This window comes from Dendrobates tinctorius, unplaced genomic scaffold, assembly GCF_039654945.1.
Source record: "Dendrobates tinctorius isolate UK_male_01 unplaced genomic scaffold, ASM3965494v1 ptg000064l, whole genome shotgun sequence".
NCBI lineage: Eukaryota > Metazoa > Chordata > Amphibia > Anura > Dendrobatidae > Dendrobates > Dendrobates tinctorius.
The window spans coordinates 51,262,220-51,279,081 of record NW_027361732.1 but is presented as its reverse complement, the minus strand read 5'-3'; the positions used below and the strand labels follow the sequence as shown (position 1 = coordinate 51,279,081).

The following is a 16,862-nucleotide window of genomic DNA, read 5'->3' as shown; positions in this document are numbered from 1 at the left end:
AGTATGTATGTAGCATGCATGTAGTATATATGTAGTATGTATGTAGCATGCATGTAGTATATATGTAGTATGTATGTAGCATGTAGCATGTATGTAGTATGTATGTGGTATGTATGTAGCATGCATGTAGTATATATGTAGTATGTAGTATGTATGTAGTATGTATGTGGTATGTATGTAGCATGTAGTATGTAGCATGCATGTAGTATGTATGTAGCATGCATGTAGTATGTATGTAGCATGCATGTAGTATGTATGTAGTATGTATGTAGTATATATGTAGTATGTATGTATGTAGCATGCATGTAGTATATATGTAGTATGTAGCATGTAGTATGTATGTAGTATGTATGTAGTATGTATGTAGCATGTAGTATGTATGTAGCATGCATGTAGTATATATGTAGTATGTATGTAGCATGTAGTATGTATGTAGCATGCATGTAGTATGTATGTAGTATGTATGTAGTATTTTTTTTTTTTTTTTTAACATTTAACACATTAGCCGGATGATGGGACTACTACTGTCCCATCATTGGCTAATGTGTCAATCACTGTCATGGTAGCAGGCATCGCTCGATGGGACTTGTAGTCCCATCGGACGATGCCTGCACAGACCCCGAAGCCTGCACAGACCACCGGCAGGCCGGCACAGCCCCCCGGCAGGCCGGCACAGCCCCCCGGAGCCTGCACAGACCACCGGCAGGCCGGCACAGCCCCCGGCAGGCCGGCACAGCCCACCGGAGCCTGCACAGACCACCGGCAGGCCGGCACAGCCCCCCGGCAGGCCGGCACAGACCACCGGAGCCTGCACAGACCCCCTGGCAGGCCGGCACAGCCCCCCGAAAGGCCCGTACAGACCCCAGAGAGGCTGTACAAGGCAAAAACAGGGTTTTTCTTATTCCGATACCGGAAGTCCCATAGACTTGAATGGGACTTCCGGTATCGGAATCGGCGATACCGATACTTTTTTTAAAGATCGGCCGATCCATTCCGATCCGATACTTTGAAGTATCGGACGGTATCGCTCAACTCTAGTCTTAAGTACCGAAAATCAGCTGTCCGTAAATGTGCATCTAACAAATTAAGGGATTGAAGCTTGAAGAAGACAATCTGCATTCAGGTGTCTTCTGGGAAAAGCAAAGAGTCTCCCTCAGCAAGAAGATTGTTGGGTACAGTCGGGACCCGCTGCTTGGAAAGCATCGCCAAACCAGAGAACGAAGGAATATGCAAATTGTCTTCCTTAAGCTTCGTTCTCTGGTTTGGCGATGCTTTCCAAGCAGCGGGTCCCGACTGTACCCAACAATCTTCTTGCTGAGGGAGACTCTTTGCTTTTCCCAGAAGGCACCTGGAATGCAGATTGTCTTCAAGCTTCAATCCCTTAATTTGTTAGATGCACATTTACAGACAGCTGATTTTCGGTGCCTTCTGAGAAAAGCGAAGAGTCTCCCTCAGCAAGAAGATCGTTGGGTACAGCCAGGACCAGCTGCATGGAAAGCATTGCCAAACCAGGGATTGAAGCTTGAGGAAGACAATTTGCATATTCCAGGTGCCTTCTGGGAAAAGTGAAGCGTCTCCTTCAGCAAGAAGATCATTGGGTACAGCCAGGAACAGCTGCTTGGAAAGCATTGCCAGACCGTGCGCCTTACGGCGCGCAAATTTTTGCCTCTAGGACATTATTGCAAGGAAGCAAGATCTAGGAGCAACATGGCAGATGTGACAACCTACATGGTGAGCTGCAACATGTGCTACATGTTCACAGATCAACTGGAAGATGAATCCAACTTCACATGCCAGAAGTGTAGACTACTGGTCCTTTTAAAAGAAAAGGTGTGGGGTCTGGAAGAAAGAATTGCAACTTTGAAAATCATCAAAAGAAAATGAAGACTTCCTAGACAGAACAGAAGCATCTCTACTGGTCACTGAAAGTGAAGAAAGTGTCAGAGAACCTCCAAAAGCAGATGAGTGGAAGCATGTGACCAAAAGAAGCAAGACCATGGAGACATCACCAATCACACAATTGAGAAACCGATACCAAGGCCTTGTGGAAGACGAAGATGGCACACCTAAGGATGAGGCACTACCAGCAAGCAAAGAAGAAAAGGACACAGCAACACCCAGAAGTGACAACATAAAGTACAGCCAAGAAGCAAAGAAGAGTGGTAGTCGTGGGATACTCACTTCTCAGAGACACAGAAGCAGCCATCAGCAGACCGAGCATAACCGCAAGAGAAGTATGCTGCCTCCCAGGTGCGAAGATCAAGGATGTGACCGATAGGATACCAAAGCTCATCAGTTCCAAGGATGTCCACCCATTTCTTCTGATACATGTTGGCACCAATGACACGGCAAGGAAGGACCTACCGACAATCTGCAAGGACTTTGAAGAGTTGGGGAAGAAAGAAAAGGAACTGGATGCACAGGTAGTATTTTCTTCTATCCTTCCAGTAGAAGGGCATGGCACCAAGAGTTGGAACAAGATACTTGACGTGAACAACTGGCTAAGACGATGGTGCAGATGTAGGGTCGGTGGGCCGAGCTGGGGGGTGGTCCCTCTCTTACCGCGCAGAGATGTAACAGAGACACGATGGAGGCAAATGTCGGGTACAACAGGTCCAAGTTTTATTCTCTCTTGCCGCTCACTTGACGGCCTCCGCAGTACACCGCACTTCAATGCACTTCTTCCCTTTACTTATCGGTCCTCCGTTCCCAGAGCCGCTCCCCACTGTAGTAACTGACAACTATCTCAACTGTGCAAACCTTTCCTGACAGGTCCGTCCGTCCGGTCACCTTCCCTACACTCCCCCTTCCTTTGTCCATTGTCGTCCTCGACAATCGTCATCCCTGCCTTCGTCGTTCTGAAGCTTCACCTACACTGTTGTCGGACCAGCTGTTGGGCCAAACCCACTACCTGCGGGGCCGAACCATACTGGGAGCACCATGCTCTGAGTAGCCTACTGCTACTCACCAGCGCGCACGCCACATGACAACGTCTTTCACACTGGGCTAGGTACACCCATATTCTCTCTATGGCGTGTACCTTCCCCTACTCTCCCCTTCTGTTACCTTCCCCTGTCTGGTACGCCATGATCGAGGTCTCACACCTACCAGATCATTGCCAGAGTTCATCTCTCTCCTTCAGGGGTGTCCGTGGTGTCAGGGACCTGACCTAGGACGGCTGTATTTTCACATCTTTCACCTCTTGTACCTTTCTTTCAATTACATGTCATGGTCGGCGTCTCGGTCTCCCAGACCCTCTTCACACATAGACCCCTCTTCAGATCTCACACTTCCCGTTGGTCCCTCAGACCTTCCCTTACCCAGACCTGTTGCATTTTACTTTGGCATATTATACATTAAACAACTTTATAATAGCACAAGTACCCATTTTTATATTTTTTTTTCATTTTCTTCTGCTTCTAAAACACAATACAACATCACATGTTCTCCTCCCCCCTTCCTTTGACATTTCCCCTTTTTTCGTATCCCTGCCATGTCAGGCAAACTAACTGCAACTTAAAAAAACATTTTCTGTAACCTGGATGGAAAACTGTCCTCGTGGTCTGCACAACGGTGCAACAAAATCCTGACATTCCAGACCATCTCCTGATGGCCGGTAGCAAGGGGCCCCACCGCCGTGGAGCTCCTGGGATGCAGGGAGTGTCCACAACAGTCCTCTTTACAGGGGTACGCATTCTTCGGGCTCCGCCAGTACTGCCACCGCATAATATCCGCGGGGGCAGTATTCTTTATAATAGGAAACTAAGTCCCCTTCCTTCAGAGCCTGGCCATGCCATATGGAGGCCACATTCACATACACCTTCTGGCCAGTCTTATCACAGATTAAACCGTACTCCCTGTCGACGTTGGTGTATACCAGCCGTCCCCATGATCTCTTCACCGCCATGCCAGCCTCCCCCTTTTTGTGGAGCAGGCTCCATACCTCCTGCTCCCGGACCTTCTTCTGCTTGATCACCTCCGCGACCCAAACGGGGGGTGCCGCGCCAGTCCCAGAGTCCGGTGGGCAGAACTTTGCCGAAAAAGCGCGTGGGGCAGAGGCGGACGATGATATCTGCGGCCCAGCATAGGCTGGGGCCGGGTGGCGGACGGGAGCAGCCGTGTTTCCGGAGGACTGAGTTGCAGGGCCTGTCAAGCAGGCCGCAGCCGGTTCTAGCGCCGGCATAGCTGCGGCCGCAGGGTAGGCCGCATCCAAAACCTCCAACAGAACCGGGGTGGCGGCCGGTTCTGGTAATGAAGCTGTTACCGGTTGGGGGAGCACAACCGCATCTTCTGTAACCGAGCTCCGTGCTGATGACTCAGGGATGGGGGCAGGGGCCTCGCTCAACTCCGCGTACACCATAGGGCCCTCCGCGGCCAGACCTTCCGATACGCTGGAGGCTGCGTGCCGCGGCAGAATGGTGGGGGCCGCTTGTGAATCCGCCAGCAGGGCCGGGGGAACTCTCACCTTCCCCGGCGCCACGGCCTCCGTCACGTCACCACATGGCTCTTCCCGCAGTCTCCGCTCCTCAACTCGTCCCGCGGTCCTAGCCTCCAGACTCAGGGACTCCATGGGGAAGTTCTCCGCCGGTATCAATGGCGGCTGCTCCTGGCTCTGCACAGGCCCCGCTTCCTGCCCGTGGATGTGAAGATGACGTCTTCTGGTGCAGCTCAGTCTCCCGCCAGGTTGCCACTCCAGGCGGCCGATGCCCCAACATCCGCAGCGTCTCATACCATCCGGTGGGCAGCAATCGAATGGCGCCAAGCAGCCGCACCCAAGCTTTTCTTTGGTGTCACTCCCTCTGTGGGGTGGGGCGTCGGCAGGCCTCCCCACCCACCTGTCAGGGTCCAATATATGGAAGCGTCGGTCTCCAGGCACATACCGCTTCCCTTTGGGGTACGTTGGAGGGGGTCCCAGTCCATTCTGAACAACTGCGAACACCCGGACCTCTCCTCTATGCTGAAGCAATACCGCCATACTGCACAGTACCTGGTACCGCCCCGGATCCTCTCCTGGCCACAGCGCTCCCCAATTGTATTCCACAGGTAGGTAATTTGTAATCCACAGGTGACTGTAATCCAAGCAGAGTAATCCAAGTCTTTTTCCATTCTTTGAGGCAGGTCTGCCGCAGAAGATGACATATTAGCGGCGTTGATCGTGCCGACTACGCCAAGTGTAGGGTCGGTGGGCCGAGCTGGGGGGGTGGTCCCTTTCTTACCGCGCAGAGATGTAACAGAGACACGATGGAGGCAAATGTCGGGTACAACAGGTCCAAGTTTTATTCTCTCTTGCCGCCCATTTGACGGCCTCCGCAGTACACCGCACTTCAATGCACTTCTTCACTATACTTATCGGCCCTCCGTTCCCAGAGCCGCTCCCGCACACCGTACTTTACACTGGGGACGTGTATGTATACACCGTCCCCTCTTCACTCTTCGACGCTCCTGTCAGATCCGTCACTGTGGCTGCCTTAGGCCCGTAAACCAACAGTACTTCTACTGAACAGTCGCCCCTCTCAATACGGTTATGCTTTACCTCAGTGCCTCGTCTTTTCTGCGGTACTTTCCTGTCAGGACCACCCACTTGACGTTCTCTCTCCTCAGTCCCCCCGCTTTGGTTTTCCTCAGAGTGCACAGACTGTCGTAGTCCTCCTGTCACTTGAGCTCCCCCTGGGGACAGGAACTTTCTGGAACCCTCCCTCAAATTTATACCTTTCCTGGTTCCCTGTAACTCCGCCCCCCATGACCAACGGTTTCCTAAGCCCTAAGCTGATGTCAAGTCCTTTGCTCACACTCCTCCCTGCCCTCTAATGGTCAACCCAGGTATTGCACATCCACTACACTTTCCTAGCTGTTTCCCCACTGTAGTAACTGACAACTATCTGAACTGTGCAAACCTTTCCTTCTCTATACTGACAGGTCCGTCCGTCCATCAGGTCACCTTCCCTACACAGACAACAAGGATTCGGATTCCTGGACCACGGTGTGAATTACCTATACGACGGACTCCTCATCAGAGACGGACTACACCTCAACAAACCTGGGAAACACACATTCGCCAGAAGACTTGCTACATTCATTAGGAGGGAGTTAAACTAGAGAGGGGACGGGAAGAAAAATACAAGACTTGAATATGAAACCAGAAAATATACTGATGAAGGATATGAGGAGCAGCAAAGAAGAACCAAGACAACATACTCGGAAGGGAGGTAAGAACATTTCTAAAACAATACACAGGAAGGAGATTAGAACAAAACAAAATCCTCTAACCTGCATGCTCACAAATGCCAGAAGCCTGACAAACAAGATGGAAGAACTAGAAGCAGAAATATCTACAGGTAACTATGACATAGTGGGAAAAACCGAGACATGGTTAGATGAAAGCTATAACTGGGCAGTTAACTTACAGGGTTACAGTCTGTTTACAAAGGATCGTAAAAATCAGAGAGGAGGAGGGGTTTTCTTTATGTAAAGTCTTCTCTAAAGTCCACTTTAAGGGAGGATATTAGCGAAGGAAAAGAGGATGTCGAGTCCATATGGGTCGAAATACATGGAGGGAAAAATAGTAACAAAATTCTCATTGGGGTCTGTTACAAACCCCCAACCAAATATAACAGAAATCATGAAACGTCTACTACTAAGGCAGATAGATGAAGCTGCAACCCATAATGAGGTCCTTGTTATGGGGGACTTTAACTACCCGGATATTAACTGGGAAACAGAGACCTGCGCAACCCATAAAGGCAACAGGTTTCTGCCAATATCCAAGAAAAATTATCTTTCACAATTGGTGCAGAATCCAACCAGAAGAGCAGCACTTTTAGAACTAATACTATCTAATAGACCTGACAGAATAACAAATCTGCAGGTCATTGGGCATCTAGGAAACAGCAACCACAATATTGTACAGTTTCACTTGTCTTTCGCTAGGGGGACTGGTCAGGGAGTCACAAAAACACTGAACTTTAGGAAGGCAAAGATTGAACAGCTTAGAAATGCCCTTAATCTGGTTGAGGCTAGTTTCACACTTGCGTTTTTTTGCGCTGTGTTTTTGTGCATACATGCGTATTCGTTTTTTTCCCTATATTTAACATGGGTGCACATTGTCATGCGTTTGTACGCGTGTGTATGCGCATGCTTTTTCTTTGTAGTGCGTGCCCAGGTGCACAAAATGCAACCTGTTGCATTTTTGGTGCATCCGACCTGTCTCAAAAAAACACATGCGCACGGAATTCACCCAAACACACATTAAAGTCTATGGGAACGCTGACGTGCGCATAGTCATGCGCACGTCAGCGTTTAAAAAAGCATGCTTTTTTTGTAAAACCATGCGCAAAAAGCAAGGAAACGCATTAAAAACGCATGATGCGTTTTTCATGCGCGTTTGCACTGCGCACGCAGCGCAAAAAAAGCATGTGTGAAAGTAGCCTGACTGCGATAATGTCCTCAGCAATAAGAATACAGATAATAAATGGGAAATGTTTAAGAAATGTTTAAGAACATCCTAAATAGGCACTGTATGCGGTTTATACCTTGTGGGAATAAAAGGACAAGAAATGTCAATGTGGCTAAACAAAAAAGTAAGAGGTGCAATTAACAGTAAAAAGAAAGCATTTAAAATACTAAAGCAGGATGGCACCATTGAAGCTCTGAAAAACTATAAGGAGAAAAATACTTTATCCAAAAAACAAATTAAAGCTGCCAAAAAGGAAACACAGAAGCACATTGCTAATGACAGTAAAACGAATCCCAAACTGTTCTTCAACTATATCAATAGTAAAAGAATCAATAGTGAAAATGTAGACCCCTTAAAAAATTGAGGAAAGAATGGTTGTAGATGATGAGGAAAAAGCTAATATATTAAACACCTTCTTCTCCATGGTAGAAAATGAAATGCTAGGTGAAATGCCGAGAGACAAAGAAAACCCTATATTAAGGGTCACCAATCTAACTCAGGAAGAGGTGTGAAACTGGCTAAATAAGATTAAAATAGATAAATCTCTGGGTCCAGATGGCATACACCCACGAGTACTAAGAGAACTAAGTATTGTAATAGACAAACCATTATTTCTTATATTTAGGGACTCTACAGTAGAGCGACGGGGTCTGTTCCACAGGAATGGCGCATAGCAAATGTGGTACCAATATTCAAAAAGGGCTATAAAAGTGAACCTGGAAATTATAGGCCAGTAAGTCTAACCTCTATTGTTGGTAAAATATTTGAAGGGTTTCTGAGGGATGTTATTCTGGATTATCTCAATGAGAATAACTGTTTAACCCCATATCAACATGGGTTTATGAGGAATCGCTCCTGTCAATCCAATCTAATCAGTTTTTATGAAGAGATAAGCTATACACTGGACCAAGGTGAGTCATTGGACGTAGTATATCTTGATTTTTCCAAAGCGTTTGATACCGTGCCACACAAGAGGTTGGTACACAAAATGAGAATGCTGGGTCTAGGGGAAATTGTGTGTAAATGGGTAAATAATTGGCTTAGTGATACAAAGCAGAGGGTGGTTATAAATGGTATATTCTCTAAACTGGGTCGCTGTGACCAATGGGGTACCGCAGGGGTCAGTGTTGGGACCTATTCTCTTCAACATATTTATTAACAATCTGGTAGAAGGTTTACACAGTAAAATATCGATATTTGCAGATTATATAAAACTATGTAAAGCAATCAATACAAGAGAAGATAGTATTCTGCAACAGTTGGACCTGGATAAGTTGGAAACTTGGGCCGAAAGGTGGCAGATGCGGTTTAACAATGTAAGGTTATACACATGGGAAGAAGGAATCAATATCACCATTACACACTGAACAGGAAACCACTGGGTAAATCTGACATGGAGAAGGAATTGGGGATCCTTGTTAATGATAGACTTACCTGGAGCAGCCAGAACCAGGCAGCGGCTGTCAAGGCAAACAGGATCATGGAGTGCATTAAAAGAGGTCTGGATACATATGATGAGAGCATTATACTGCCTCTGTGCAAATCCCTGGTTAGACCGCATGGAGTACTGCATATCAGGAAGGATATACTAGAGCGAGTACAAAGGAGGGCAACAAAATTAATAAAGGAGATGGTGGAACTACAATACCCAGAGAGATCAGCAAAATTAGGATTATTTAGTCTAGAAAAAAAAAGACAACTGAGGGGCGATCTAATAACCATGTATAAGTATATAAGGTGACAATACAAATATCTCTCCGAGGATCTGTTTATACCAAGGAAAGCGACGGTCACAAGGGAGCATTCTCTGCATCTGGAGGAGAGAACGTTTTTCCACCAACATAGAAGAGGATTCTTTACTGTTAGGGCAGTGAGAATCTGGAAATCCTTGCCTGAGGTGGTGATGATAAACTCAGTCGAGGGGTTCAAGAGAGGCCTGGATGTCTTCCTGGAGCGTAACAATATTGTATCTTAGTTATTAGATTTGGGAGAAGGATGTAGATCTGGGGATTTATTCTGACGGAATATAGGCTGAACTGGATGGACAAATGTCTTTTTTCGGTCTTGCTAACTATGTTACTAAGGCTGCACTCTGTAAGCTGTAGTATGCAAACATGGAATATACGAAACTGGAACTGCATTGCTGCTCTAGAAAAAAGTTTAAATGAGGTTCTTGAGCATAAATTGGCCATTTTATATGTGCCCAACATCCTTCTTTGCTGGGAACCTAACCTAATATAATACCTGTCCAGGGCTGACAGCCTGCATTTATATGGGTAGGTAGGATTGGACTGAGATTAGAACCGCCATAGGCTTAAGGGTGGAGTGCTTAGTCAAGAAAGTCTACTTATAAAAAATATCAAAGACTGACCGTCACTTCCAAACAGAAAAAACAGGTGTGAACAGGTGTAAGCTAAGAGTAGCCGCTTCCATATGTAACTAACAAATAAAGCTGCAATCTGTAAGCTAATAGTCTGCAAACATGGAATATATGAAACTGGATTTGCATTGCTGCTCAAGATAAAAAGTAAAATGAAGATACTTAGAGCATTAAATTTAATTACAGTACATAATTTAATTGGCTCATAATTTAATTTGTTAATTAACTATGGAAGTGGCTCTCTTTGTCTTCACCTGTTCACATCTGTTTTTCTGTTTGGAAGTGATGGTCAGTCTTTGATATTTGTAAATGGGTGTCTTACTTGGCCAATAGCCTAAAGGGCCCGTTACACATAGCGATATCGCTAGCAATATCGCTGTAACGTCATTGGTTTTGTGACGTAGCAGCGATATTGCTAGCGATATCGCTACATGTGATACTTACCTCCGACCGGCTCCCCCGCTGGTTATCGCTGATCGCGCGAGAACGTCCTGGGCCGTTTCTCGTCGGCCACTTCCTGCTGGGCTTCCTGTGGCACCGACAAGGGGACGCGTGGACGCGGGCGGGAGGACGTCAGGATCGCCTCGTCTGACAGGTAAGAAGCGACCCCCGACCGCTGCTATGTCGCTGGTGAGATCTGCCTGTATGGCAGCTCACTAGCGACCACTTAGCGATGCACCAGCGATCCTGACCAGGTCATATCGTGGTAGGGATCGCTGGTGCTTCGCTAAGTGTAACGGTACCCTTAGACATGTTTCAAGGCTTGATAGAGGGTTAGAAGTTTACTTTTAGGCCATCTACCTTCAGGGAGAATACAGAGCGACCACTGTAACCATGCCCCCGGCCATGACTGACAGCAGACCGCCACAATGTAGAGCCAGTGTCAGTCAGGACCGGGGGGCGCGGTTACAGCAACCGCTCTTATACGCAGAGTGGTGACTAAACCGGCGCTGCCCCCGCCCCTATGACTGAATACTGAATGCTGGCGGGGAAAATAAAGATCATTTCCTCCCCGCTGCATTCGGCTGCGTGCAGGCACCGTGGAGCATCAAAATGTTGTTAACCTGCTGATTAACCGCATAGCTGCATTTTTGCTGTTCACAGGTTCCCTATATTATAGGAATCTATTACAATTTATTATACAGCAATATCACTTTAGTGCTCTTAATAATAATCTAGACCATTTAGATTAGATACATTTCAATAAAAGTCAAGGTTTATTCACAAATCCCTTAAATTGGGTGTATTTATCATTTGGGTAATCTGTTAATATGAATTTTCATTCCTAAATGTTTTTTGTAGACACTTAGCTGTTCATTAACATTCCTCTAAAACCCTAACATATGGGGAGAACAATTCTGTGCAGTGGCCGTCTTCAAACTTCAAGGGAAAAGGAGGCTGTGATTTCACCTGACTCAGTGCATATGTTCAGTGACAAACCCAATGTCCACACAGCTCACAGAGCAAATATTCCGAAGAAGAGTATCCCTCGTCTCCTTGTAGATTGTACTGTCCCACCCTGTGTGGCTCCAGTTGTATTCAGTGCAAGCTTTGCAGGTCTATGAAGACAGCCCCAACATGGTCTCACTGCATGCACTTGATATTTGTTGGTTTATAGTCACTTTGTTAGAGACACCTGACCTTTCATGATTGGAGCTTCCATGAATGGAAATTAGACATGTTCCCCAAGAACAGTATAAAATCAAGGGACCGAGTTTTTCACTTTCAATGTGAACCTATATTAGGATAGACAACTTAGAAAGAGGCCCGGTGATCAGCTCCAAACTATCTGGGGTCAGCATTTCAAAAATTGACAACCTTGTGGGGTTCAGTCACACAATGATGTGAAAAGTTTACCAAAAATAGTGCGAGCGAGAAGAACTTCATGCAAAAAGAGATCCTGTAAATGTAAACTGCTCATTATTTTAAGTGGCAGTGGAGGATTCAAAAGTCATTTTGGCAAACAGGAGGTGCATCGTCATGCAACTGGCAGCTGAATGCAACACTGACACGCCAACTAATGTACCAAATTGTACTATTCAACAATAAAAGCAAAACTTCATTGAGCAACTGAGAGTATAAATTACATACCCTGGGTCCTCACTATTAGAGTTGAGCAAATATTCAGAATCGGTCGCTGAATCTGAATTTGCCATATTCGTGCCATCTTGTTACCCTATTTGTGCCAAATTTATGTCTGATGATAGATTAGGAACATATTCGATAATTTCTACTCCCATTGACACCAATGACGTTTGGCTGTGTTCGGCGAATATTGCAAAAACAATATTCGCTGCCAGTCGCAATAGGAACCGAATTTTGAAAAATTCGCTTAACTCTACTCACGATACCTTTGGATGGAAATTTTGACATCGGGCTTAGCTAGCCATGTTCACCTCTTTATAGCAACTGTTTATTCTATAAGGACACTTTCAGCAGGACATGCACCATGCAACAAAGGTCATAAAAGTAATGGATTGGATCTTGGGAACATCAGATGGAGTTTTCCTTGCTTCTCTAGTCTTTTAGGCTATGCTCCCATGATGAGATTTTGGTGCCTTTTTGATGCTGCAGATTTTCTGCACCAATTACTTAGATTAGGTATCTTGCGTTTTTTTACTGTGCTTATTATGTGTGCATTTTTTTAACATACATTTTAGCGCATTTTTGATGCTGTGGCTTTGTCTCTTGTCGGTGTGCCCTGCTTTAAATAAAGCTGCTTTTTTAACCCCTTAATGACCAGGCCAAATTTTTTATATCTGACCATTGTCACTTTATGTAGTAACTGTGGAATGCTTCAACATATTTCATGGATTTGGAGCTTGCTTACCTTTATCATAAAGTATAATGTGTTACGAAAAAAAAACAATCAGAAATTTGACAGAAATGTAAAAAAATGAGCAATTTTCAAACTTTGAATGACTATCCCATTAATCCAGATAGTCATACTACAAAAAACAATAGTTAACATTTCCATCATGTCTGCTGGGCATCAGCACCATTTGTAAAATGTAGTTTTATAAACATTTCAAAGGGTTTAAAAGTATAGCAGTAATTTTTAAAGGAAATTTACAAAACTTATTTTTTTTAGGGACCAATTCAGTTTTGAAGTGACTTTGGGGTCCTATACAGTATATTGGAATCCCCAAAAGTGAGACCATTTTAAAAACTGCACCACTGAACGTATTAAAAACTGCTTTCAGGTAGTTTATTATCCCTTCAGGTGCTTTTCAGGAATTAATGCAAAGTGACATAACAGGAATGAAAAAAGTTATTTTTACCACCTAAATGTTTCTAACTTCTGAGTAGGCTGCTATAGCTGAAAGACTTTAAGGCCAGTATTTGGCCATGAATTGCCATTGCAAACATCAGGACCACACAATCAAGATCTCAAGGTGCCGATGGGGTTAAATAGTGAGCCTCCACACTCTGTTAACCATCTAGATGCCATAGTCACTATTTACAGCAGTATTTAAGGGGTTAAACAGCCATGGTCGGTGCCAACACTGATCATGGCTGATGCAGCAAGTTGTCAGCTATAGTGTACAGCTGACAGCTGCTGGATTGTCAAACGTCGGAGGATGCTATTCTCTTATATCCCAGGTCAGTTTTAAGTCGTATTGATGGTCATTAAGGTGTAAAACTTCCTCATATTTGGCTTTGACAAGACTTTATGTAATTAGGTGCGGATTACATGCGTATGTAAGAGAAATTGACGTACTGTGGATTTTAAACATGAACCGCAGGCGAGTTTATGCTGCGTTAGATAGCACAGTAGGCATAAGAGGTCTATAAATCCCATCCACTTTGCTGGAATTGTAAGGCGCTGCCTTTTTGAAGCAGCAAGGATATGCAGCGTCAAAAATGCACCAAAAGCTCAAAATGAGAACGTAGCCTTATGTCTCCAGACCATAATTCTTCAGAACACCTTGGGCAAGGTTGATGGGCTGTCCAGAGCATGTCAGTACCTCCTTCTAATCTGCGGCATCTCCTAGAAGCTATCCTGTCTACACTGATCAACATTCCTGAAAAACCTTTCAAAACTTGAAGACCAATAGAGGTCCAAAACACTTCTTGATAGACGTTTCTAATAAAATTGCAAGTGTATACTGTATATTACTTTATAGATATCACTGGAGTAAAATATTAAATGGGTACTTTAACTCAGCTTGCAACCACGGGTGGGCGAAACTTAGGAAACAATGATGTTTGTTTCTGCAATTGCACCATGAATGGCTGAAATGGGGATACGACGTCAATATTCATTACATACTGGATGCACAGGAGAAGATACTTACTACTTGACTGCAATCTCGATAATCCATTTGCAGCACCATGCAGATTAGAATCAAAACTTTGGCTGTTGCGTACAGAAACTGGAGATACCACAGGGGCTGTTGTTGTGGTGCTGGACATTCGAGCCAGATTGGGCATACTTCTACGCAATTTGTCTAGTGGCAAACAGAATAGAATTAGAAGATAAATAACATACAAGAAAAATGAATAATTTAGAAAAGTGTTCACTGTGGCTGCAACGGTCAAATGTCAAGATGATAAAAGATTGCTGGAGCTGGGTAATCAGAGAAAAAAAGTGAAGACTTGGTAGTACCAAAGAATAGTAGCATGAAGAGTATTATTAATTTTATATCATTTTATTACCTTCCCAATTGCTAAATACACTGTACAGAACAAGGGCTGCATATGAAGTAATAGGAGGTGTTAATGTTTCCTACTCTAGACCCAGCAGTCATGTGATGACTAGATGTAGGGAGGGAGCAAGATCTGTCGGGTCCCAGGAAACCTAGTCAGTTCTGCGATGTAGACAGGAGACTGCATTTCCACTGTAACAGGGGCCAACATACCAGTCCCAGTTACAAGGGAAATTATATATAAAAGGAAAAAAAAAATGTATTTAAATTTTGAAATGCAAACCCAAAGGTTTTATTTTATATAACCTTATGGGGGAATAAAATGTGTAAAATAAATGAAAAAAATGCAGGTAAAAAATAAGTAGGGAAAAAAAAAGCCGCTGCCAGTCGAAATCGCTATTACTAGCTTTCTGTTTTATATATTGTGTGAGATATATAAAACTTACTGTAATGCAAAGAGAATATTTAAAAATGCATGTCGGTCCTCTGTGGACATTAGAAAAAAAAGAAAAAGTTGAAAACAGACAGGTATTTAAGTTTATTGCCCAACAGCGACAAAAAATTGAATATATAAAAATAAAAATTAGGCCCCACTTATCACAAAAAAAAGATTCAAAATAATTTTAATATCTGAAAGTCATTTTACAGCTCTTTAAACCAAATGTATAATAACACCCAAAAATGTTTCTGTTCAGCAACAAGGAAAAATGGCCTGGTCTTGAACTGGTTAAATACTCTAAAATGTGATATCACGAGACAAGCAGTCAGTATACAAATACATTAGTCCAATATAGATTCTGTGAAAAACTTTCTGTAGGTTCTGTCAAAGTTTTTGATCAGGACCTAAATGTCTGGTTAGGCCAGGAACCACAACTATGCAGAGAACCCTACCTTGAACACTTAAAGGGGTTGTCCAGGCTTAAGACAAAATATAAAGAAACTGTATGACACTGCAAACTGCTGAATTGTGACACCGAATGGTGCACATGCTGTCATGATTTCCCCTATATTCCCAGTGGGAGAAGCGGGTCATGTGCCAACTACACGCTTTCGGCTTCTCCAAATAGAAGTTGTGACAACAACATTTAATCTTAATCATCCAGACGTCTATATTCAGTAAGACAGGAGACATAGACTGTTATCTTTATGTTGACTCTTGTAGGCTGAATATTTGTAAACTGATGAATTATTGTTATTTTCCTCTTATATCAGCTCCTACAGTTTATTGTATTGTTATCTTTGCATACAGGGTCACTAAAAATGTTGATTACACATTACAGCAGGCCATGCAGTTTGCTGTCATGCAAAGATTGAAGAATGAACTACAAATAATCAAACAATGTGGGTTAACGTCGTCACACCTGCCACTTAACCTGTTGAATGATGGCTTGTTAGGTGTGAACTATAAAAAGGGATATGCCTCTGTAACAAGACAGCCAAGAGATCTATACCGTTTCCCCGAAAATAAGACACCGTCTTATATTAATTTTTGCTCCGAAAGTTGCACCATGTCTTATTTTCGGGGGGTGTCTTATTTTCTCAAGAAAAAGAATTGACAAAATTTTTGAACAAAAAAATTAACATTTATTAACATACCAGCGTATGCTGAACAGTAGTCATCACAAAATAGTAGAATCAAATAAACTGTGAATCGTATCAAGAATTTCTTGTTACTACCGTATAATTACGGTATTTCCATGTACAACATGTAAAACAACGAACAATGGTTCATAAACTGATCTCAATATTTAATAACACAAAACAAGATTTATTCAATGACAACCATGTCATCATCTTCTGGAACATCATCATAACAATCCAAACTCTGAAGTTCCTGTGGAATTTCTTGTGACTCCATTTCTTTCAGAATCATTGGCCCATATCTCTCATGTCTAGCAATAGCACTGTCCTTAAATGAGCACTTCTTGTCAAGGTAGCCTGCTCGTAGTGCATTTGCAATGCAAGTGTCAGTGATTTTCTCCCATGAATTCTTCACACAAGTCACAATCTCTGGCAGTTTAGGTGTCAAAGTTTCCACGTTGATTTCTCTCCATTCTATTTTCAATGTAGTCATTGATTTCCACACGCAAATTGTCCTTGAATGGCTTGTAAATGGCGATATCAAGAGACTGGAGATAAGCCGTCATTCCTACAGGAATCATTATTTGATCTATTTTTCTCTCATGAAGGAAGTTCTTCATGTCTTTGGCGCGGTGTGTGCTGGCTGCATCCCAGATCAGCATTCCTCTTTGGCTCCCTCGCATAACAAGCAGCAGCATTAAATCGACCCACTTCCTTATAACTGCTTGTGTGGCCCAGGCTTTTTCAGTTTCAAGAATATAAATGCCTGAAACACGATCAATCTTGTCATTCTTGCCCT

General features: G+C 43.8%; 2 protein-coding genes across 6 annotated transcripts in view; both read right to left on the bottom strand.

The window, feature by feature from the left end:
• The window catches only part of SLAIN1 (SLAIN motif family member 1), a 96,473-nt gene that overhangs the window by 43,290 nt on the left and 36,321 nt on the right, over nt 1-16,862 (bottom strand). For all 5 annotated transcript variants that reach the window (XM_073580426.1, XM_073580425.1, XM_073580427.1 and 2 more), the window contains one exon: nt 14,132-14,284. In XM_073580426.1, the coding sequence (XP_073436527.1) occupies nt 14,132-14,284 (153 nt within the window). The remainder of the gene's footprint in view (nt 1-14,131; nt 14,285-16,862) is intronic.
• On the bottom strand, nt 1,475-7,949 carry LOC141094544 (uncharacterized). Its single transcript, XM_073580430.1, has 2 exons — nt 2,182-7,949; nt 1,475-1,839 (listed from the first exon to the last, which is right to left on the bottom strand). Exon 1 carries the CDS (start codon nt 4,973-4,975, stop codon nt 3,680-3,682), a length of 1,296 nt encoding a protein of 431 aa, XP_073436531.1. The 5' UTR covers nt 4,976-7,949; the 3' UTR covers nt 1,475-1,839; nt 2,182-3,679.

Bases quoted from the DNA above. Each gene is read 5' to 3' on its own strand.
- LOC141094544 (XM_073580430.1), bottom strand. From the start codon at position 4,975: ATGGCGGTATTGCTTCAGCATAGAGGAGAGGTCCGGGTGTTCGCAGTT.